This window comes from Perca flavescens, chromosome 5, assembly GCF_004354835.1.
Source record: "Perca flavescens isolate YP-PL-M2 chromosome 5, PFLA_1.0, whole genome shotgun sequence".
Classification (NCBI taxonomy): Eukaryota; Metazoa; Chordata; class Actinopteri; order Perciformes; family Percidae; genus Perca; species Perca flavescens.
The window spans coordinates 15,246,051-15,270,699 of NC_041335.1; the positions used below are offsets into that span (position 1 = coordinate 15,246,051).

Genomic DNA, 24,649 nt, shown 5'->3' on the forward strand with positions numbered 1-24,649 from the left:
GGGGGAGGCAGGAGCGAAGCAGACTTCCTGTTGAGATGGCACGATGATGAGGAGGAGGTCAGGAACAAAATAAAGGGCTGGATTTAGGGGTGTAAATGAAATCTAGGTTCCCCCTGCACAGAGGAACAATAAGGCCTTAAACATGACATTGATATGTGGCGTATTTAATTTAAAATGTGCAGAAAGCTCTTGTCTTTAGAAGTATACAAACTGCATGTATCTCTCTCCCTCTGTTGCTGCTGTGCCTGAAGGTGTAGTGGGAGGAGAGGCAGAGGTAGGGGAGCGGAGCTCAGAGTGTGGGCGGCTGGCATAGAGGCCTGCTACATTAGCAATAAAGCTCTGTGTAATTAGCATGTCTTTGGTTGATAATTAGCGTTGTTGAGAGAGCGGCACTGAGAGCGTTGCACAGCCTCTCTAGCTACAGCATGTTTACAAGCGGCTGGAGGGCTTTTTTATGTCTCTCCCTCACTCTTTTTCTTTCCTTTTGTATCCAGTTTTTCATTGAACATATAGAATCTCTAAGATTTTTTGCATTAGGTTGAATGGATGGGTCAATGGGTGGGTATGTATGTGAAAGACTGAAATAGGGGGGTTGAAAGATAGAGAGAGAGAGAAAGAGAGAGAGAGAGAGAGGAGAAGAGATGAGATGGTAAAAGAAGGTCTTGATGACTCACTTGAAAACAGTTTCAGCTGGGAATGATACTTCCACAAATATCTGTGAAAGCAAAAGACCAAGTAACCAAAGCTAACCCTCTTCAGAGCACAAGTGGTAAATCAAATCAGGCAGTGCTAATCAAAATGGCTTATTATTGTCACATTCACAACGCATGACACCCAGAAAACCATAATAATCACATAAAAACAATGGCAATCTGAAAAAAACTAAGGGCATGTTTTTTTTTTTTTATTCTTCATTTAATCCCAAACCACAGGTATTGGTACGCAGGTTACAGTGGTATCTAAACTCGCAGATACTCCACCCATGAGACTGTAATAAAATATGTCCTACACAGTGTTGTCAGCTGTTACATAAACAAGTGGGGAGGTCCACTTAATTAATACTAATTGTTCAAAGAGACATGTAAGCTCTTCTAGGCTCTCGTAGCTGATGAAAGCAAACACAGAGGCAGATCCTCCCATCATTGGATGTCCAAAAGATCCAAATGTGTCGTCCTGGCAGGTCTACAGTACACTCCGAGTCTGGCTCCAGATAAAACAGTCAAACACGCAGATAGATTTCCTATACTCGCTGTCTGCCAGGCCGGTTTCCTGGACATGCGAACGGCATTAGAGGAGAAATGGGAAGCCGTGTTGGGAAATGACAAGAGAATAGATCCATCTCTCCTTTTTCCTCTCTTTTTTATTCTTGCTTAAGAACAATCACTTTCAGTTCTTATTGCTGATATATTATGCCAGAATGGGGGTTGTTAATTGCAAAAGCCCATGAAAGAGTCCTTTCTTTTCCCTCCCGATGTTTGCAAATCTAGCCCAAACCTAAGCGGCGCTGGCTGGTTCTTGCTGTGATTGAGCGGCCCCAAATCCAAAACACACTTGGGCTGTGCCAAATCCCTGTTCCACAATGTGTTTGTTCTCCCCTCTGTTGAAACAAAGAACACAGGTTTGTGAAACAACTAAAGGGTTAGCGAGTGAGCTATATCCCTTTAATGCCTGGATATACCTAAGTGAAAGGAGTCAGGGATGCTATCATATTTGTGTGCACTGTATGCATGTGCATATACAGTATGAGCTATTGTGCTTGTATGCACACACAAAAAAGTGTGTTTGGCCTGTAAGTGTGTGCTTGCTCTGCATGCATGTATGCGTGCGTACATACATGGTGACAATTGGCTCGAACCCTGCAGAGCTGACGGTATTGCGATGACCTCAGCCAGCACAGCACACCGTTGGCTCAAGTATCACATGGAATGGCACATGCCTCTTAGTACTGAGCTGACCTGCTTGCCTACCTGCCAGAGGAAAGGCTGTTGGCCAATCCCATTTCCATCAGATTAACCTAATCTGAAAGTTCAGCTCACCCTGTAATCCTAAACAGCAGCAGCAGGGACCTGCCTTACCACCTATCCTTAACTCATTTCTCTCCCTTCTTTTCTCCTTTTCTCTCCCCCTGTCTTCACCTAGGAAGTATTGAATGAGAGGGGGAAGGGGAGGGACAGAGGGATAGATGAGTGCGAGAAGAGAAGGAGGGAGGGAAAGAGGGATGGAGGGAGGAAGGCTGGTAATTATTTCCAAAGGTCATTCTGTTAATGACTACCCGCTTGGCTAATGAGATTCAGCAAAGCTCCCTCACCATGTTTCACCCGTGTACCGAGATGTGTGAGAAGCACAGGTGTGATTTCAGCCCAGTGACAGTCCACTGGAGGGAGGGAGGGAGGGAGGGAGCGATGGAGGGAGGGGAAAGTTAGAGGGGGTGGGGGATGGAAATGAAGAAACATAAAAGCGAATTAAGCCGGTATGTCTTGGAGATGGCAAAAAGAAAACGAGTAATGTAGCTTATCCACACCAGTTCACTGCATGTCTTGTTTCAATTGGCAAACAAAACATGATTTCCCACACACTCTATGTACTAATTTGGCAGATTTCACTGTGATTTACCTCAAAAATCTCCTTTTTATTAATTCAAACATCTTTTTCTCTGCTCATAATATTCTCGCAGGTCAACAGGACATGTGATCTCCCTCTCTGAAGTGCCAGTGTGCTCATGTTCTGCCTCGCTCTTGTGAAAATATTTTCCAGCATGTGTGCTATTCTATGTGCTTGTTTGGTTTCTAAACAGCATGGAGAAAATTAGCCTTAAGGAGTTTTCTGTGTTGATCAGCCCACTGAATGACTTCTTCTCATGGCTCTCAAATACTGTATAATTACTCTGGCTTGAATGCCTTCACTAATTTATGCTGTACGACTTTGACATGTCTCAGCATCCAAGAGAAATAAGGGAGTCATATCATATCTCCTGTCTTACATTTGTCCACAGTAATTTTGTGTGGAGTCGTTCTGAGGTTGTTAGGATAGGGTACACTCGGTGCAACATAGGGTGGAGTCAAGGGGTTTGGTTGTCACAGAGATCACAGTGCCTTGGTGTTTGCGAGTGACGAGAGATCAGCAACGCGGCTTGTTTTTCCTGGTGGGCTGAGGATTAAGGTCTGAAGCTGCTTTGACTGACTAAGAAAATTAAGTTTGTGACATTGGAAAGCTAACAGTATCACAGTTTGTTAAAACAAAGACTCTGAAGACAGTTTGTCACACGCCAAAGCACATCTTAAAAAAAAAAAAAAAAAAAAAAAAACGATGCTAGTTGGTATGTAGCAGAGATCTTCAACACGGGATCCTCCGAGTTAGGGGGGACCACCAAACTATTAATATTTTGAAAAAAAAATGTCAAACTTTAAAATGCTTAACATGAATCCAACATATTATCAGCATATATAAATCAGCCTCTTTTAGAAAAAAAAACATTGCTAGACTTTCTGGCGTATAGGTAAGGTAGTCACTAAGGTAGCCATTCACAGATACATAGTAATCCAAAAGATTTACTGTGCTACATGTATTATTAACATTAAAACATGATTTATAAAATCATGCCACCAATTATTATTTTAATAGCTTATTATTCTATTCCTTAAAAAGGTGTGGATAAAGGCTTTAGGCCGCACTAAACAATATTGTAGGCCCAGTTTGATATGCAACTTAATTTTATAAAATGTATGTAGAATGGGGTCCCTGCTCCGTCTCTCTTTCAGTTAAGGGGTCCTTTGCTTAAAAAACATTGAAGACCCCTGGTACATAGGGTTGAGAATATCATGTTGAAGAGTCAAGAACTTTTCACACCTCTACCTTCAGTTCATACTTTATATTCAGTGCTAACAACAATGGTAAAGTTGGCTCTGGAAGCTTTCACAGAGTTACGAACAAGCTCTAAGGTTAGTGAAGAAATAAACAAGTTACCATATATTATATATGTGAAAAAAACAAGTCTCCAGTGTTCATAGTGTGGTGAATTCCACAAACAGAGGCGTGCCTTTGTCCTCCTCCTTTTCCCGTCTACACCCGTCTCTGTCCTCTTCGGTTTGGGCTTTCAGATTGACAATTGTTTGCTCTAATGCATAGAAAAGGGCGGTGAGACAAAAAGCACGAGGCAAAAAAAAATAATTTATCCACATATAAGTCACTCCATTTCCTTCACACTTCCACATAAAAACTAGTTTGTTTGATGGTCAAAATAAAGCACCACCCCCAAAACAACTACCACTATCGGTCTCTGTTATTTGATGTACTTTTTTTTTCTAATAATTGCTTCAAAAAGTGGTAGTGGTCTAAAAATAGCGTGTGGTGAAGCTAAAAATAGTTGCCTAGTTGGCGGTCCTTGCTTGGAGAGGGTAGAAGAATAGGCATGGAATCTCTCTCTCTCTCTTTCTCTCTCTCTCTCTCTCTCTCTCTCTCTCTCTCTCTCTCTCTCTCTCTCTCCCTCCCACTCCCCTCCTTGTGTTTGAAACAGGGTGGGTGGGGGTTGTTTTTGAAACAGAGGAGTGAGTAAGCGAAGTGTCAGAGAATTCATTCAGGCTCCATCTCTCTTACTGAGGACCGACCATGAAGAGTTGCCCTCGGCGACCACATGCATAAGACCATTGATCTGGAACCATAAACATCTGATCCCTTGGATAAAGAAGTCTATTATTCAATTCACTTGTTTTTCAACCCCCCCCACACACACACACACACACACACACACACTTTAACAAACAGAGGGTTCCTGTCTTGTTGTTTTCGGAAACTTTTTTATTACAGAGAAAATACATTTCTGGAAAGTTATATTATCCATGTCAATAGAATTAAGTTTTAATCAGACTACGATACCAGCGACAAACCCTAAGAGGTGTCACCCTCACACAAACAAGTAATTATCTTCACACAGCTGAACACTGTCTGCTCTAAGGTTTAGCCTGGCACACTAGAACACATCTGTCTGTGGCGCCAGCCTCAGACATAAAGAGAGCAAGTTTACTGAGTTCCTATTTTATAGACTATATGCCTCTTCCACTTCTTAAGAGTGGCTAAGAGCAAGATGACAGATAATGTATATGATCTACAGGCTCAGCATTTTGTTCCACATCAGACGCCCGCTGCCCAGAAAAGCAGAACCTCAGACGAGAAACTAAGTAGCACTTGGATCTCTGTCAGAGGTGTTTTTTAAGGTCAATATACTGAAGCGGAAGTCTGAGGTACTCACACAACAACAAGAAGAGGTTTTAAAAATAGACTGTTTGAAATGTGCCAATATGTGGTCCCTGTGGTGTGGAGCGGTGAAACAGGCAGGCCACTTCTGAGGCCACGCTGCCAAAAGGCAAGGCTTTTTCCACTACACAGCCCAAAACAATTCACGCCAGCCATTAAGATGAAATGATGCCTTGTTCTTTGAAACTATTTGTGGAAAATTCAGAATAATGAAGATCTATTTTTATAGATGGCATTCCCTACCCTGCCTGGAGCTTCCCTCCTGGCCCTGGCCTCGGCCCCTCCCCTGCCACGATTGCTGCTTTGGACAGGGTGTGGAAACTCAAGGTCCCAGTATAGAGGTCAACCGGCTGGTCATTGTTACTCAAGGCCTCCCTCAGGCTCCCTTTCCCTGCTGTGGCACCACGCGATAAGAGACAAAGTGACAAAAGACGATAAGTGACGATTGGTAGGGGGACAAAGAAGGAATAGAGAGTGGTCGTAGGGTGACTTGAAGTTTTACCCCTTGCCACGCAAAGAAAACTGGAGTCATTTTGCTGAAGCTGTTACACTATTATTATCTGATAATAACTTAAGTATGTAATTGAAAGCTTTATTGATAATGTCACAGTGCAGTCACAGCTGGAAAATGGCATTACTGTATATAAAGCAAGTACAAGAGTGTTTTCCACATACAATTTATCCATGGCAAATTGATTTTAATGTTGAATCAGAAGAACATATAGACACATTCTCATTTCTCTCATTTGAATAGCGACAAATTATGCAACTGGAGCATAGACAGGATGAAAGAGGGGAAGGTTGAGGGTGCAGACATAAGTGCCCTCTTTATCCAGTTTCACTGAGCTGGCATTGTGTCTCATAATGTCTATCTGGGTAATTATACAGTGTAGTGACTAGTGTGAATGACCACTTTGTTCCCAGGGCCGGGATGCTGCTGTAGCAAACAGTGTTGGATTCTGACATGTGCTTAGTGTTTGTCTATTCCATATGGGAAACACTGCACCATCTGGTATTGTGCTGTGTACTGGCTAGCTAAGACTGTCTGTCTGTGAGTGGGCTCTCGTCTGCAGCAGGTTTTCTTAATGGTGATTTTAGCTCATGCACCATCACATTTCCACAGTTTGGAGAAATGTGGAGGAACCTTTTTGTGCACAGTTCCCATTCTGTCTCTCTCACTTACTCTTAATACTTTTCACTATTTTTTGCTCTACTTCTCACTTTCTTTTTCAATGTTTAGTCAGTCTAGTAATCCCTAGACAGCTAGTAATTACATACACAGTTAGCCAGTGTTATTACTGAACACACGACCACTTTGCCAGAGATGATGGATCCCAGGCGCCAGCCTTTGATTCCTGATTATAGTGCAGCAGGGCACCAGGAGTAAGGGGCTTCAAAGCCACCAAAATCACTGAAAATGATCATTGATGCATTATTTTTTTCAAACGTTGCCTCAACCAGTGCATTGGGATGCACAGATGATGACTGAAAAAAAAACAGGCAGAGACAGGCTGTGATTTGGGGGTCCCATTCCTCAGATTGGTAACCTACAAAATCAACCATCCCCTCCCCAATGCTCACACAAATACACACACTCACACACACCATGTAGCCATCATCCATGGGCATGCCCCTCGACATGGTCCTGGCATGTTCAAACCACGCTTCATGAAACTGTGGCCTTCTTGCCTTTGGTGTGCCATCTGCTTTCAATAAGCTAAGCCAGCCTGATCCCTCTGATGTTCCCTCCACTCTGAAACGCAGAGAGAAAGAAAGAGTGAGCGAGAGAGACAGAGAGAGTTAGGGGGAGAGACCAAAACGAGAGCAAGTAAGAGTGAGCTAGACAGACAGAAAAAGAAATAGAAATAAGGAGAATGAGAGCACATCTCAAACATACTATTACCCCAGCTCTTCCGGCAGCAAGGCCACCCTGAGTGTGCTTATTGTGCAGTGGTGCTGGGGGCTCTTAATCAACCGCGGGTCCACTTCATGACCACCAGCATCTTGTTATTTGTGATGGGAAGGGACAACGTTTTTCCCCACTGCCTCACTCCTACTGACACTGAGCCACATTGGCCTTTACCAATCTGCTCTGACGAAATTGAGTTTGTCAAATGTTAAAAGCGAGGGAGCTCCGTGTTGTCCAAACGTTTCCTCTTTTTGTCACCTTTTTCCCCTAAAACAGTCATGAGCTACATCTTGCAACACATCCCCATACCTAAACGACATTAAAGGACTTTTTCTAAAGACTCCCAAAACAACACATTCGACCGTTTTATTATTGGCGGTTTAGTCATGTGAGCGTAATCATGTGACCATTCTATTTAACATATGGGGCACAGTTTTAAACACTAGTTAATACTTTCAGGAATTGGCTTAAAATGAGTCATGGCTTCACAGACTAAGGTCCGTAAAACTAATGGGTAAAACTTAGTTGACTTTTGTTTGAAACCCAGTCTCCTGAGTGAAAGTCCTGTTTGTTTGATCCATCCTGCCTCCTTACATGTAATTTGGTGCTCTTATACTTTGTCACCTCTTTTCCTCGTTTGCTCTCGCGATAACTAAATACAACCACCAGAGGTTGAAGCCCCTAGCTTTAGATGACATTTTCTTAAAGATTATTTGGAAGCCCTTTTAAATTCCATTGCTGTTTGCTTTTGGGTCATAAACCAGTTACTGAAAAGACTTTAGTGCACACTGTAGGTGCACCCTGTGGTCACACTCAACCTACACACATTCTGAAGGCAGGTCTGTATAATTATAATGCATACTGTCATGTCTTCAAGGAGTGTCTCTGATAGTCTGAGTAATCTATTCTCTACCAAATGTTAACATTGTGGCAACAGTGGCTGGGACCTTGCCAGGCAAAGCTGTTTATTCCAGTAAAATGTTATTATATTTTAGCAGCACAGCAAACATGATTAACCATAAGTGGCACAGTTATGATGCTTTTATATTGTGCTCGTCTGTCAGTGACTTGTTTTTCATCGACTGCTGAAATATCCTGAAAAACCATAAACTGCTGAATTTATTGGAGAAAACCCTTTGTGCTCTGGTACAATACTATCTTCTTTCATAAGTCTTGGTTTTGCTTACAGTAGTATGTGTATTCTGAAGACCATACAGTGTTGGCAAAGATATAAAAGACCTATTATAAACTGGCTGTTTTTGTAGAGAGTTTTTCACTGATGCTGTCAGCCATTGGGTTGAAGACATTGAGAAACATTCACTGGCCTGGCTCTCGCCAATAGCAATAAACACAATATTGAATGTGTCGTACCCTTCGGCCACTGCCAAGATAACTGCAGAAGGGAATGGTCAGCAATGAGGCTCTTTCCAAACACAACCCAACAACTAGCCTGAGTATATTACAAATAAAGATGTACCCATCAAGCCAACAATGTTTTGACTCAGCTTCTGATGAGACATAGTAGTATTGCAGAAAATGAGGGGAAGAGGACAGAGGTAGGGAGACAAAGACGAACAGCAGACTGAGACAGAAAGATAGAGGCAGAAAGATGGATAGAGGGATAGAGAGGGTGAGCAGGGTGGCAGAATGCCGAGCAGACGGATCCTGGTATGGCAGGAGCTCTGGGCAGGCGTCAGCTGTCCCTAGCAGACCCCCTGGGGCCACCCAGAATTCACACCCAAATACCCTCTACAGTTTTTTTTTCTCAAGAGCTACATGAAGTTATTACCCACACCCTAAACTATGAAATGAGTACACAGCTGGACCTTTTCCTGCAATTAAAACATCAGAGAACTCAAATCTTTGACAGATGTACTAACACCAAGCAATATACAATAAGATTCAGGTCCCTTGTATCTCACGCCTGCTTCACTCAGCCTCTGATTATTTCAATGTAGCCCAGGTTGCCTTACTTGCCTTGCTCACTCTAGCCCACTAGCCCATCTTAGCTACATTTTAGCACAGCCCAGTCTAGGCCAGCCTAGCTGAGGGTGCAGAGCTAAAGGGTCCAGATGAGACGCATGTTTAAATATGTAGGACACTGTGTCTATGCTGCTGTGCCTGCTTCACACAGGCCCTGTGACAAGTCGAGTCATGAGGGAGCATCATGAAGAAGGAGTTTAATTAGGAGCAAGCCTCCAAAGGGGCCACGGAGAAAGACACCGAGCCAAGCAAGCATACACAGCTTTTTTGCGGTTTTCCTCTCCGTAATATGTTTTCTCCTTCCTCTTCTTTTCTTACATTTTCTCTACTCCCACTTTGTAACACGCCCGGTGACAACACATATTGTAGTAGTTTGTAGTTTTGTAGCTTAGCTCTTATGAATTGGTTTCTCACATCATAGTATGCCCACATTTTAAACTGTAGCAGGAATACAGGACATTGTGTTTGGTTCGTGTTTTTATTTCAAAATAAACTGACTGACTACAAAAAGAAATACAATGGTTAATTCATTAACAATGGAAAAAATACTTTAGTATACAGAGGCAATACAATTGCTATAAACTTAAATATAGCTGTTTGAAATGTTTTCCTTTTATGCCAGTAGTCATTTTGTAAGAATGAAATAATGAGCCTTTCTTTATAAAAACTGCAAATCCAAGTTACTTGTGAAATTGAATCATTTTAAAATGAGAATGATAATTTGGGTGAATATTTTGTGAATTCTTTGCACAAGTGAACTGCATCAAAGTGTTTTTGTTTAATCCTCATCCTATTAGCGTATTCCCCAAAGACTCTATTTCCATGCCAGCTCTTCATACCCATACTCCTGTGTCTTTCAATATAAGGGTAGGGGCTCCTTTTCCAATGATCATTATTCTCTCCATTATTTTGAAATGTATGTCTTTGAAGTGTCTTATATAGTGACGATGTCACTGAATAAGAGACTCAAAGCCTTGTTTGGACCAGTTGATGACTCTGTGGCGCGGAGCCATGAAACACATAACAAATCCAGGGCACATATTAAGCAATGAGCTATTCGAGAAGGGGAAAATATATAGGATGATGAGAGTAGGGCATTAGGGTGGTGAGGTTGAGAGCGCAAGAGTGAGATGCCCTTCTATGGCTATATGAGCACCCCAACGGATCTGATTGGTTGTTGGGTTGTGTGTCAGCCTTTGGCAACAGGTGTGATGTCTTTAAACAGGTGGGAATAACTGGGATGAGTGGCATACCGCCCTTGTACAGCACCCTCAATGTGCTGAGCCCTGGTGGAAAGCTAAGCCTGGGCCACATGCTTTAAAGTCATATAACACTCATACCCTGGAACCCTGCACCCAATCAACACCCGACGCAACCACTGCCCAACCCCCCCCCTTCCCGCCAGACCACCAGCTCAGTTGCCCCATATGGGTGTCACCTTTACCCCAGCACTCTTTCTCCTCTTCCAGCAATGCACCACTGCTATTCTTCCTAGAATGGAATTGAATCTCTCATGCACTCTGTGCCGGCGCCGGTAGGTGGTGGAACTCTGTGCAAGTAGGAAGAAAAGTTGTTTTTCTTGCATGCATTCTCATGTGAACAGAAAAAGGCCAGTGGTTCAGCTCTTGTCAGTTCGATATGATGCATCGCCGAGGCCAGAATGAAACTACACAAAAGAAATAGCCAAAGTTTTACATCTCACGCCTTTGCCAAAAAAGACAGCATGCTGAACCTCTGCAACCCCTTTGTTCTTTTGACTCATCCACCTCAGATAGAGCAGGAGTGCTTGATTCACTGTGGGTCTGTTAGAAGTCAGATCTCCTGTACCGCCTTGTTGGTGTGATTTCCTGAAGACTGTCAAAGATGTGAGAGATGCTTTCAAATTCAGAATTCCAGATTTCCACTCTGGGGGCCAAGTGGGGATTCAGAGAGAGAAGAGGAGAGCCAGCAAATGTTGACACGCTTACAGTAGCTGCCTCGCCACGAGACGCCTCGGGAATCAAACAGTTATCACACAAACAAAAGAAGCCCTCTAAGTTCACTAAAACCACATTCAAAACAGGCCTTTGTTGTGCTGACATGAGAGATGACTGGATTGTTATTTGTTTTCTAAGCAGGCAGATCGCTCCCTGTCACTTCTGTTGCTGGTTGTGATGGAGTAGCTAGCACTCGTATCTCTTCCGTTAGTGAGTACTGACGGAGACAAAAAAAACGAGAGGAAGAAGTTCACTGAGATTAACTTATCTTAGCATCTATCTTCCTCCTTGCTCCTGCTCAGTCTTTCTTTTTTCTTGACGCTAACACCCACTCACACACCCACACATGCACACACAAACACAGACTCGTTCCCCTCTTTTCCCTCCCACACAAACACACACACACACACACACACACACACACACACACACCAGTAGACACATACACACACTCCAACATATACACAGAGAGAGAGAGAGACACACACACACTTGATCAGCATCAAATACAGGGTGTGCTAAAGTAAATTTAATTACGTCTGTCTGATATGGAGCTTCAGATGAAAGTAGGATAGTGCAGTGTGAAGCGACGACTGCACAGACAGGAGCAGGCCCGTGATATTCCTCCTGTAGACTAATCTCCCTTTATTAAAGCCAGGAGGAGAGTGGGAAGGGGGGGGAGAGTGAAAGCGGAATGAGGAGGGGGCGGGGGGGTGCCTTTGATGAGATCTCTAACTGTCAGCTACTGTACTTTTCTTCTCTTCCGCTCTGTCTTTGTCTCTCACTTTTACGAGGCAAATGAACACAGCACCTATCGGTACATGCCTGCTTGCTCAAGCAAACATACCCTCGTGCTATCACACACAGTAATGTGCTCTGAAACGTATCCCTGTTGTTATGGTTGTCAACAATATCTAAAAAAGGACAGACGCAGCTCTCTCTCTCTCTCTCTCCCCCTCTTACGCTCTCTTTGTCCGTGTCTCTCATCCACTCGGAGGGAGTGGTGAGCGAGTGGAGGGTGTGCGTCTCTGCTTGTCTGCTGGTTTCTGGCCACTCTAATGGGGGCAGGTGGCCATCAGGTGGCCAAAACAGAAACTGCCACATTTAATAGCACAAATACCAAAGTGATGGACTCGAGCAACTCGACTATATTTTAATTTGGTTTCATGACACACTGATGATTATGGTTATGAAATGTGTTTTACTTTTATGACTTTTTCCCTTTCCTGTGTAATTACGAGGTTTCAGAGTCCCATGATTTGTCACTCGGTCAAGAGTTTGATCACTTGTTACGTCTTGTTATTGAATGTGATTAAATCCTTTGTGCCATCTTGAATGTTTAGCTGCATGTTTTTCTTTTTATGTTCACAAGGCGGCCAGCGTATCCTCGTGTCACCCCGTGTTGATGGAGGTTAGAATGGAGCCTGCCAAAAATGATTCATTTCTTTTCTAGAACAATTTCTCAGAAAGAGACCCATTTTTCTCAGTACTTTGCAAAATCTATTCATTGGAAATAAATCAAGATATACTTCTGTTAAAGAAATCTTTCAATGGTTTCCCAAACTTCCTCTAATTGGTAGTTCATTCTAAAGGGTGCCTCCTCACAGGTCATCACCATTGTCCCTCTGTGGGTCACTGTTCCCTAACCCAAAGCCCTTCAACTATGTTGTGCAACTACTCTGTTTGCAGACATTGAGAAAGAAGGGCCTAAACGGCTGTGACAGCCCAGACCCTGATGCAGACGACTCGGTCGGCCACAGCCCCGAGTCCGAGGACAAGTACAGGAAAATAAACGAGGACATTGATCTGATGATCAGCAGACAGAGACTGTGTGTAAGTACCTCTTGTTAAACCCTGAACCTTCCCCTCATCTTTCTTTCCTCTCTTTCCCTTCTTCTCCCCCTATGCTTTCTGTCGCTTCGTCCTCGTCTCCTCATTTTTGTCGTCATCTGTCCCCTACCACCCATCTCTCCGTCCCTTCATCTGTGTCTCCCTCCGTCCGTCTCTGTGGTTGTGTGGGACCTGGCAGGCATTAAGCAGGAAGGAGAATAAAGGCGGCGAAAGTCCGGAACTCGAGTCGACTCTCATCCTCACCCCACGCACTGAGGAGAAATACAAACAGATTAACGAGGAGTTTGATCACATGATTAAAACTCATAAGATACCTGTAAGTACTGGGTTGACGCTACGCAGCATCCTCAGCAGGCTAACAAAATGCTGACTGGCCAGTAACTGTTGAGCTAACCCAGCTAACCACCATTGTTTGCCACTAGACTAAATAGACAAAGTGAGAGTGAGAGTAAGACTAGAGTGAAATGATATTGTATACTTACAGAGGAAAAAAATGACTTGATTATGCTTGATTACAGTTGAGGAACGGTCCTCTAATTTGACATGACTGTAACCATAACTAGCAGGCATTTTTACAATAGTAATTGCAGACTTTCTCTCCTGACAAATTTTAACCTTACTGGGTTCCCTCCTTGAACCCGTTACCCATAATGCCTTGCCGGGCTCTCGGGGGAGGTGTGGTGTCTGCATGTGCTTTTCCTTTTCCTGCACCAAAACACTGCGCTCAGTCACCCGCAACAACAAGGACAGGCACTGTGGCAATAAAATAGCAGTAGACATTCAAAATCTCTTATTATTTTTCCTCCTTACTGAAATAAATTGTAGGCAAAGTCTTCAGTAGCCTAACTGATTATTTGTTAACGGATGTGTCAAGACATGTGAGCTGCTGGATTTGTATTATATTGTGTTAATTTTACAAACAAATGTAATCTATAGCCAGCTGCCAGAAACCGCAAAAATAAATGCTGCTCTCTATGTAAACTGAGCCTGCCTTTCATTCAGAAAGCAGCATGTTGGAATGGTTAGTGCTCTAGTCTTACAGAGAAAGAGATAATTCCATGGTAGATCATTTAGAGAAGAACAGTGGTGTCTAAGCCGCGTGGAGCAGGGGGAGATGTGGTTAGAAGCAAGGCAGGGGTTGGTGAGCTGGGATGCCGTGGCGGTGTAGGGTGGGTTTGGGATCGGAGCTGGGTGGGGATGGGGGTGGAACAGCAGAGGTGGTGGTGTTGGGGGGGTTGCACACAACAAGTGGCAGTTCAGTGTGTGGTCAGGGTGGCTGCCAAGCACTGGGCCTGTGGATTGCAGGGGACTGTTGAGGGGACTGTGGGGAGAGGCGGAGGAGGCAGATGAGTGAAAACAGGAAGGATGGCACCAGTTAAAGGACAGCTTACAGACGGGCCCCTTACACCCAGGGAAGAGGTGCGTGTACACACAAATGTGCGCATAGAGACAGCTCCCCCACTCTTAGAAAACACTGCATAGGGAAGTCTTGAGGTATAAGAGCTCCAACAAGGAATCCGAGATGGAAGAAATTACGAAAAAGTCTTCAAAAAATAAAACCGAACCAGAGACAGCCCCTCACTGGTAATAAAAGAAAACTTTTGCCTGTGTAAAGTTGCAGTAAAAGCAAAATGTTCAGAGGCCTGCAATGAAATAATATTTGGCTGCAAAAAGAACATTAGCAAAAGGGAGAAAATTGAAGAAGACGAAGCGGCGCAAAGGCACATAAGCCAGGCCGATCATCCCCCTGATGCTCTCCCTCAATGGCTCTGAGACACATGGCAGTAATTTAGGGCCCTATTTTCTACTTCCTAAAGCTAACATGCAGGATCAACCACTTCCAGGGCACTCCCAAGGTTAAGCCCTTCTGCCAAGTGACGCAATAAACATGACAAACTAGACGCCTGGGGCCGACAGACTACCTCTACCCATGTTCCTGATGAGACTGCTGATTGATCTGAGTCTCCCCCTTAACACTTTGCATTAGCTCCATGTGACAAACAATTACGTTATTCCTACTTGCATCCAGTTCTCCAGTCTTGAAGCTGCTTTTGCAAGAAATATTGCAGACTTTTTTGCTGAGGTGAAGACAGACTGAATTATCTATAGCTCTTTTCGAACAGTGGGATGCTATTGGCTTTCCTCCCAGTAAACCATAGCCTTCTTATTTCTTATAATGTAATAAACCAGGGATGTATTTTAGGGAATATAAATGCAGTGACAAATACATAATGTTTTCTCAGGTCAACCTTTTGCCTCCATAGTAACAAATGTCACAACAGGTAAAGGGCAAAACAAGAGTCCTTTACAGAAAGTAACCTAAACATTTGAGTGACAAATTATTGCCAACCCATATATCATCTTGGAGGCAATTTGACTAACAGAGAGGAGTTTTGTAAGCGCACACCCTTTAATTTCAGTGCTCCTCTCCACCGTCCATACTGTCTTGTATTTTTAGTTTTGTTCTAAGAAGTTGTTCCCTGTACCATTCATCTATGCATGGCTGTCTATTGTTAGTCGTCCATTTGTCCTTTTGAACTTGGCTGTCTGTCTTTTTTTTCTTTTGTGTTTGACTGCTTTGACTGTAGATAGTCAAACCATTTTAAATTCCTTTGTGTTCCTGGAGTGTTGAATTGTCACGTCTCTTTCTCTCTTTCTCTCTTTCTGTCCATTCCTTTACTCGAAGGCCTTCTTCCATTTCTTCACTTACTGCAATCGTTCTAAAACGTATCTTTAGTCTAATCAAGCTCGTGTCTGTGTCTCTCTTTTTCCCTCTCTCTCCCTCTCTCAGCAGGCCGTGCCCCCATCGAACTATGACATGTCTGTGTCCATTCCCGTTAGCAACCAGAACAATCTCATTTACAGCCATCCCGGTGGTTCTCTAGGCAACCACAACCTGTTGCCACTGGCGCACCATGGCCTACAGAGAAACAGCATGTCTCCCGGAGTTACACACAGACCCCCCAGTGCAGGTAACACAGTTAGGGCCTCAATCGCACTCTTGCACCCAAGTACACGCTGTTATCCCATATGTCTATCTTCTCAGCTCTGTGTGTACCCGTTTGTCATCCTAATAGACACACACATCAAATGCGTAATTTATTTTATGACAGCTACCCACGGTATTCCACCTAAAGGCAGTGAATTAATTTAAAGTCCCTCCCATATATATTCACATATTGCCTGCTCAGTATTTTGTTCAAAGTTGAAGATTGAATATTGTCTCAAACCTCAGCCTTACATTCACGTTGATTTAGTGTGAGGTTCTACACATGGGATGTCTGGCCCTGTGTATAGGCTTTGAGTTGCTGGTGACATAAGCAAATCAGGTCTGTTGGTTTGTTATTGTTGTCCAAAGTCCTTTTTCTGTCCCTCTAGTCTGAAGGCTGCTGCCCACACCCTCACCCTGTCATTACAACTGGATGCTAGAAGTGCTAGCACAAACTAAATATGAGTTTTGGCACTTGCAGTATCCACACAACCGCACACGTTCTGGACCCTCCCACTCTTCCACCTCACATGGCTTAAAAATAATAATGTGTCATTTTTCTTGGACGACAGCTTAATGTATCCACTCACAGTGTCCAGTTGCTCAGTGTTACAGTTTGAGTGGGATGCAGTATTACTTCTAGTATCAGTACACAAATGATGTACTGACACACAACACACACACAGTGGATTGTGAATAAATTGTGTTTGCTTCTGGAAAGGCCGGCAAGGTAAGAGACTGGATGTTACGTGGGTGTCTATCCTCTAATGGTTTTCTCTCTTTTGCTCTCCTCTCTCTTTCATCTTTCAGGTGGCCTCATGGGTGCTGACCTCACCACTGGCGCAGGCACCAGTGCTGGTAAGAATGGCCTCCTTTTCTCACTCACAGTTGTCTGCTAACACACACATGCACAAACATGGCACCCACTCACCCACTCTGGGCCATAAAATGCATGACTAATAGTAACCCAAACCCAAGTGGAGATTTTGTCCATGATGTGTTGATGTTAGTGGTCGTGGAGTTCATCTGGGAATGTTTGCCCAGTGCTGGGGCTGTGACACATCCTGCCTGTGTTCAGCTATAAAACGGTGGAACAAGTGTGGGGTAACAGAAGTAAAACCACACTAAATACTGAAACAGCAGATTGACTGACGGGCAGTCAGAAGAGATGGTGGACTTTTGTCCACCATCTTTGTTTTCTCTGTATGATGAGCCATCTCTTTATTTATACTGCCTCTGGGATTTGAATATAACTACAGAATGACAACACCCATAGCTCCCATTTAGAGCCACTCAAAGTCTTTACACAGTAACTGCTGTCATATGTGTGCAACCAAATTAATTCAATGTTTGGAGTGGCTCACCATGCCATAATGATCCCGTGGAGAGTAGAGCAGCCGACGTTAGAGGAACATGGGTACGAAATCTTAAGTGTTAGCTTCTGTGTCAATGGATTTGTCCCTGAGGACATGTCAGGCCCAAGTTTATGGCAAAGAGACTCCATTTTAAAGGGTTACATTTTACAGCCAAGCCATACAGTGCAGAATGTAAAAATGGAGGGGGGGGGGGGGGTCAGAGGGGTACAGCTGGGCAGCCTTGTCTGGCCCCTAGGGCTCCATCACAAGGGGTCAATGCCTGGTTTCTCTGTCTGGTCACTCATCACACACACAACAGGACCATTTGTTGTGGCGTGCGTACCGTCGACGGCGTGCTGCAGAGCATGCTTCAAATGTAGCCTTTGTGTCACCGCGGCGGAGGAACAGAGGCGCTCTGTGAGAGCTGTGCGTCGCTCAGCAGCAGCAGCGAAAAACACGACGTGGAGAGAGAGTCATGTGGGAGCTAAAAGATTCCATTCAAAGCTCTCTTAAATCTCATCTAGGGAAGAGAGAAAGAGCATGTAGGGTGGGGGGGGGGGGGAACCCCAGTGATGAATATCCACTGATGGTGGAAGCATGTGTGCAAAGGAGAAACAGTGGGGGAACACAGATGGAAGTGTTCTGTGAACTTGGTCAGCCATTTTAATGATGTTCCTCTAAGTGACTCAGTGTGAGGTGGCCCAGCCACTGTGGCACCACAAAGGCTCTTTTAATGTTCCTATTCTCCTCACGGTGAGTTTTGATAAGCTGATTGTACAAGTAGCTGTCTGGGCAGTCTGGCCCGTGTATGAGTGTCTTAAGTGGTGTGGCCTAAGTGACATAGGAGGTGCTTTGTGTGTATGTCTGTGCATGTGTGTATGCGTGTGTGTGTGGTTCAGACATGCACATAAACACAACACTTCCTTTGTGCCTCAGATGTCATGGTTCCACTGTCTGTAAAGAGAGAAAAGGGCAGCTTTTAAGGGCCAACTCACATAGTACTAGCATTACCTGGGCTCCTCCTGAATTTTGGAAGGATTGCAGAAGTCGTTTTTGTCTTAATCCCGTAAGAATATGCCATGTCCCTAATCTGAATAATTCCACCGCTGATTAACTATAGTATTTTACCAATCACAGATACTGATATTATGAATTTAGTGTAAATTATCATCACAGTAGAATGTCTCAGTCTTTTCACAAAAGATTACTTTATTTATGTTCACTTTCCGGGCTAAAAAAGATGAAGAGCAGTGAAAATTAGATATTTAATAGCCTTTTTAATGGAAATTCAGTAGGCTCATGTAGCCATGGAGTCATGATTTCCACCTTTGTGAGAATAGTCCATTTGAACAGGCTGCTTCACAACCTGACACAAAGTGACTTTTTTTTTAAATGTCATAGCCCGGGAGAGTTACTTTTTTTTAATACTGTTCATAATAATTATAAAGTGGCACTGTGCACATTTTTTTAAGGAACAAGGCAAAGTAATTTTTTGTTGTTAGTTGCCTAGCAACACTGTTGTCATGACTTAAACTACTTGAAGTCCGAGCATATCGTGTACTTGACATCCCATGTATAAAATAGAAACTTGAGAGTTCCTTTTCATTGCAGCCTTAGCATGAAGATGCTCTATGTTTCAATCATATCTGGAGATAATCCTTGTGATTTGGCATGTAAATGTAATTGAAACACAGACTTTTTGTTTATCCTGTGCAGATACACGCATGAAACCCATACATGGGGGTTAAAGTCTAAATCACACGAGGTCCCCTAGGTAATTCTAGTCCAGTGCAAATAGGACATGTTATTGAAAGGCTGAGTCATCATGTCTCTTCTATGGAAATATTGTGGGATGTGTGTACGTGCATGTGTATGTTCACTCATTTATATACAGTATGTGTTCAATCTGTCAACTCCTTTGCTGGCTAGGAGAGAGTGTGAGGAAAGAGACAGAACGTTAGTGGAGGAAAAAAAAGAGAGCTGATGAAGGGAGCTCCGGACCAAGGCCCCAGCTTGTAAAACCTCCCACCTTCATTTGTGCAATTATGTAGCTGTCATCTTTGCTCCGATCAGCACTCTGCCCACCAAACCACTGCGAGGATTTAACTCTTGTCACCTCTCACCTTGATCTCCCACCAATTACTCCCTCAAATGAGATGCGTACAAGGTACATCTTTAAGACATGCCTGAAGAAAATCACACTGAAATACAAGATAAAAAGCCTACATCCAAGAAGTGACAACAAGGCAGGTTCAGTCGATCAAACAATGTGTGTCTCAATCTTGGCAGCATCTCACACCAACAGTACAAGTTGTAAGCGTGAGCGTGACCTTAGTTCAGTTGGAGAATTCAGAGTTTGAAAGTATTTGGCCAAACCGCAACGGAAGAGTGTGTGTGTTTGGGGAATAGAATGGAGCGCGCCTGTTAGACCACAACAGGACATCAGAAATTTGTACAGTAACGTACATGAGTTTAACCACACCTCTCCTTTTTGTGTGTGTGTGTGTGTGTGTGTGTGTGTGTGTGTGTGTGTGTGTGTGTGTGTGTGTGTGTGTGTGTGTGTGTGTGTGTGTGTGTGTGTGTGTGTGTGTGTGTGTGACAGAGAGAGAGAGAGAGAGAGAGAGAGAGAGAGAGAGAGAGAGAGAGAGAGAGAGAGAGAGAGAACACTCTAGGGGTGCGCTAAGTTGTAACCATAGCACCTATAGAGACAAATTGCAATCTTCAGCTTTGTTCCAGCTGTCCCCTTCACACCTCAAAAATAGCAAAAGGCTGTTTATCTGAATCTCAGATCAGATGTTGTTTTCTATGTGTGAGCTTTAAACAGCAGTAAAACCGACTCCTGGACGGGCTGTGTTTAATTTTGGTACTTCCTGTAAACGGTTGACGCCAGCCTGCGACCCAGCTCGTGCAAAGCAGCATTAGAAGAAGAGAGTGGAAATGAACTCTGGATATCGTGTCTTCAGCTGATATTATAGTCAAGCCAATGTGTCCCTATTGAATGCAACTTTGTCCTACAATCAGGGTGATCAAGCTCCAGAATAGGAAGATTTGACTCGCAGTTCTTGCTTCATTAGCTTAATTAGCCAATGATTTTACTTTTGAAATGCTTAAGGACTGGCCTATGCCACTCATGATCATAGTCATCTAGCAGATAATTGACTGGACTGCAGCCATCTCCACAGGGAGGCAATACACAGATGTCTGATTAACTGTCACCAAGATGAAGTCCGTGTCATCTTGACCAAAGTGTGTATTAATGTCTCTCTATAGCTCCGTCTCTTTTTTTTATTCATCTGTACAAAAACACTGATGTACTTCCTGCTGGGTTATTTACTAAAGTGTGTGTATGTGTGGTGTGTGTGTCTGTTTTATATGTGTATGAGGTCTCATTCATCTATCTCCACATGCACCCACTCAATCTCACAAAGGGCCAGCCATGAGAATGAGAGAACGGGAAAACTGAAGAGGCAGCTGCCTCTTTGCTAATGTGAGATTGACACTGGAACTAAGAGGGTCCAATACAAAACACACACGTGCATCCATATGCATGGCTCGTGCATAAGCAGTCACATTACAGCATTTCTCATATTCACAGGTCGTGCTTATGTACACTGGTAGAAAAATGGTGCTTATGTAGAATCACGCACAGGCAACATTGTATACAGCAAAACATACAATAACACACAAAGTCTATGTCGTTAACATCAACTTGTACATGCTCACACATCACACATGCCAGCAGAGGCACAGACACATACACACACCAGCAGTCACACACACTGTTTTTCTCGTTTTCTGTCAGATGGCCTCATTTTCTCTCACCGCTAGCGGTCGTTTACTCTTCAGATTGTTCAAATTGAGCTTTTGAGACTTTTCATTTGCAAACAACAAAAACCTCGCTCTCAAATTAAACAAAGATCAGCGAGGGAAATTGCCAAGGAAGACATCTGCGACTCATTTTCCCCTGGAGTATATGATTAGGAAATTCATTTATGTCTAACGTATAATTCCTCCCCGTCTTTCAAGTGGGAACGTCCACACAGTGCCCTGTGTTCTACCCCTTGGAAGAAGGAAGGAGAAGTAAGGGGAAAAACAGCCTGCGGGATTGGGTTAGAAACAAAGACTATGTTGCTTGCAAGAATGCTCCACTCTCAGTTTTTTTAATGAGGTTGCTGGGATTTCGCCCCACCGGTTTTTGAGGAGGAAATGGGTGCTGCACTTGGCCCTCCGTATTTAGGGGAATGCAGATCTGGTGGCAACTCCAAGGCAGGGTCTTTGTCTGGAAGAACCACACATGTGTTTAGCTCTGATGGCCAAATGATGGGTCCCATCCCTCTGTGGTCTTGCTACCCGTAATTAGATGTTTTTTCACTGGCTGTCACAGGGCACATGTAGCCTTAACTGACAGTGACAGAGGTGGAGGGTGAGGTCCTCTCAAGTGGGTGCCTTTATTGTATGACTGCCAAGCAAACAGTGGTGATCATCAAGGCAAAAACAGTACGCTTGTTTGATTATCTGCTCTGCCAGTGTGCACCGCTTTTATGAAACACCATTTACAAGTCTCTACAGACTGGTGATTTAATAAAATGTCTACCACCGGGAAGTGGAGATGAGACAGAAACACTGAAAACGGGCACAAGGTGAAAATGGATTCCTGTAGTTCTTCATTAGGCTACACTGTCATCAACATCAGGATTTACAAGATTCATTAAACTTTTCAACAGTTTTAATAACATACAGCATTGCCTCTTTCTCCCCAACCTTTTATTTGCTCTCTCAGGAAATGGATATGGGAACCACCGCAACTCGCCAGGTCTGCTGGTCTCTCCAGGCGGCATGAACAAGAACATGCAGGCTAAGTCTCCCCCGCCCATGAACTTAGGCATGAACAACCGCAAACCTGACCTACGTGTGCTCATCCCCCCTGGCGCCAAAAACAACATGCCCTCCATCGTGAGTAATCTTTCTATCCCCCTTTTCATTTCCCTACTTATCTTTATTTCTATGTGGGTCTTTAGGGTTTTTTGTTGTTGCTATTATTGATTTCCTTTCATGTCCCCGCTGCTGCTTTCATCTCTTCATATCAGACTTGGGTTGATGAGGTTATGTTTGTGATAAACTTGACTTTTTTTTCCCATGTGCCTTGGCAGCTTCTTAAAAATGTACTTTTGGCCCAAGTCTGATATACTGTCAGATGTATTTCCTCTGCTGTGTCTGTGTGCGTTAGAGGGCACTTATGCATTAGGCCCTGATGTTTCTTTCTCCTCTCTTTCTAATAAGGTGTGTTATGTTAGTATAGATAGTTCTTAGCGTCTTCTTTTCACATTCATTTTGTGTCCGTTGTCTCAATCCTTACAACAGCTTCATGCCTAGATCCACACTTAGCCACCACTTCTATATTCTAACTTGCATTCACTAATTTGAATGTATTACCCTCCCCTTTTAATGCCGTCAGTCTGAGGATGTTGATCTGCTATTGGTAAGTCAGACTGCCACTCAGATTTAGAAATCAAAACAAAACTTAAGAATCTGAAACTTAAAAGGTTTTCTAATGAGAGACTGGTTAAGATAGTTCTCGAGAGCATAATGTGCCTTGTAGAGCTGAGAGTGTTGCAGTCACCTGTAACACTGACCTGGACTTTTGAAAGAAAGTGATAAATATTCACATGTACATGTATGTCCTACGTCTTAATTTGCATTATATTTTCGCCATCACCGTTGAGATTAGTACAGCTAGATACAGCAAGTTTTTGAAAAAATCCGTCCCGACTCTAGAGTAACTTTCACCTTTATTGTTGCTGACTCTGCTGAAGGCTCCAATGTCACCTCTTGTGACATTTTGTGAGGGCACATAGTGCCATCCAGTGGTGTGTCAGAGTAAAAGCAGCCTGGCCTCTTTTCTGCCTCAGCCCTTTCGTATATCTACTCCTCCCTTCCTTCCTTTTATCTTTTTGCCTGCGTATAGAGTCTCGCGCCGCACAAGTACAGCTCACAGCTTTTATTACTCAGAATGTAGAAATGAAACGCAACAAAAGATTACTCTTTCATTTTTGCATCAAACCTCCATTATTTTCTGCCAGACCCTCCCCTCTGTGTGCCTCTCCCTCGCCGTCGCTACCCTGCGTTGCCTTGGAGACCGATGGTGTTACTATAGCGACAGTGGGCCCTCGGAAAGGGTGGTAAATGATAGGGTTGGCAGGGTTCAGCCGTGCCGCATGTCAAGTGATTAATTTCCCCAGAAGTTGGCATCACATTTATTCTCTCAGCATCTGTTGAGTGAAAGAAAGAAATGGAAGAAGAAAAAAAAAACTTTCTTAGTTTATTGCAGTGTTTTGTTTGTTTTGTCTGGGAGTTGGTTTCATGTTCTCAAGCCTCTCCCATCTCTCCTGCTCTCTGTCTCTGTCTTCCCTTCCTCTGTCACAGAACCAGAGAATAAACAACTCCCAGTCTGCTCAGTCATTGGCAACCCCAGTGGTATCAGTAGCAACTCCCACTCTACCAGGACAAGGCATGGGCGGTTACCCATCTGCCATCTCTACTTCTTATGGTACCGGTATGTACTGTGTCATATTTACACATCAAATTCCCATTTATCTATACTGTAAAATTCCTATTGCCATTTGTCCATTGACACATTCTCTGCAATAACCTTTTAAATGTTTTAGATAATGTGATATAGTTTCAGTTACCCTGTACTATACCCACATATCCCAACGTTTTGTTTTAGATGTGTAAAAAATATACAATTTGACTCATTTCAAGTGTGCGTTTCTTTTGAAACCTCCTTCCCAAATGTAAAGCGTCATACATGAATCCAACAGCAGATGGTGCTATTGCCCCACCAACTAACACAGAACACATTCACGTTACATCACGGCAGCATTTTCACCTGAGCTGCGTTCTCTTTGCAATTTAGCTTGAACTTCTTTGGACAACCTATAATCTTAATCCGCCTCTTCCTTTCTCCCGTGTGTTTGTACACAGAGTATTCCCTGAATAGCGCAGACCTGTCCTCCCTGTCTGGCTTCAACAGCGGCAGCTCCCTTCACCTCGGCTCAATGAGCGGGTGGCAACAGCAACACCTTCAGAACATGCAGCATTCAGCCCTCGGCCAGCTAGGGTGAGCGCATTGAACTTAATATGAAGTGTTGTTATGAAATGCATGATGTAACACATAAATCGTTAGTGATTATTTTTTGATACCTCGAGAGTCCTTCACTTTTTTCAACTTTCACTTGCAAGGTCCAACACAAATATCCCTCCCCCCCTTTTTTCATAAATATGTGTGTGTGTGTGTTTTGTGTGTTTCTGCTTGCATGCATGTTTGTGTGTTACA

At 43.5% G+C, this 24,649-nt stretch overlaps 1 protein-coding gene across 7 annotated transcripts in view; it reads left to right on the forward strand.

The window, feature by feature from the left end:
• mef2cb (myocyte enhancer factor 2cb) overlaps positions 1-24,649 on the forward strand; it is a 71,794-nt gene that overhangs the window by 43,252 nt on the left and 3,893 nt on the right. For 2 of the 7 annotated variants that reach the window (XM_028578830.1, XM_028578831.1), the window contains 6 exons: positions 12,808-12,951; positions 15,761-15,941; positions 16,769-16,816; positions 22,094-22,266; positions 23,737-23,866; positions 24,298-24,433. In XM_028578830.1, the coding sequence (XP_028434631.1) occupies positions 12,808-12,951; positions 15,761-15,941; positions 16,769-16,816; positions 22,094-22,266; positions 23,737-23,866; positions 24,298-24,433 (812 nt within the window). Of the gene's footprint in view, positions 1-12,807; positions 12,952-13,147; positions 13,286-15,760; positions 15,942-16,768; positions 16,817-22,093; positions 22,267-23,736; positions 23,867-24,297; positions 24,434-24,649 lie in introns of all 7 variants that reach the window. The other 5 variants (XM_028578832.1, XM_028578833.1, XM_028578836.1 and 2 more) reach the window with 4 other exon arrangements.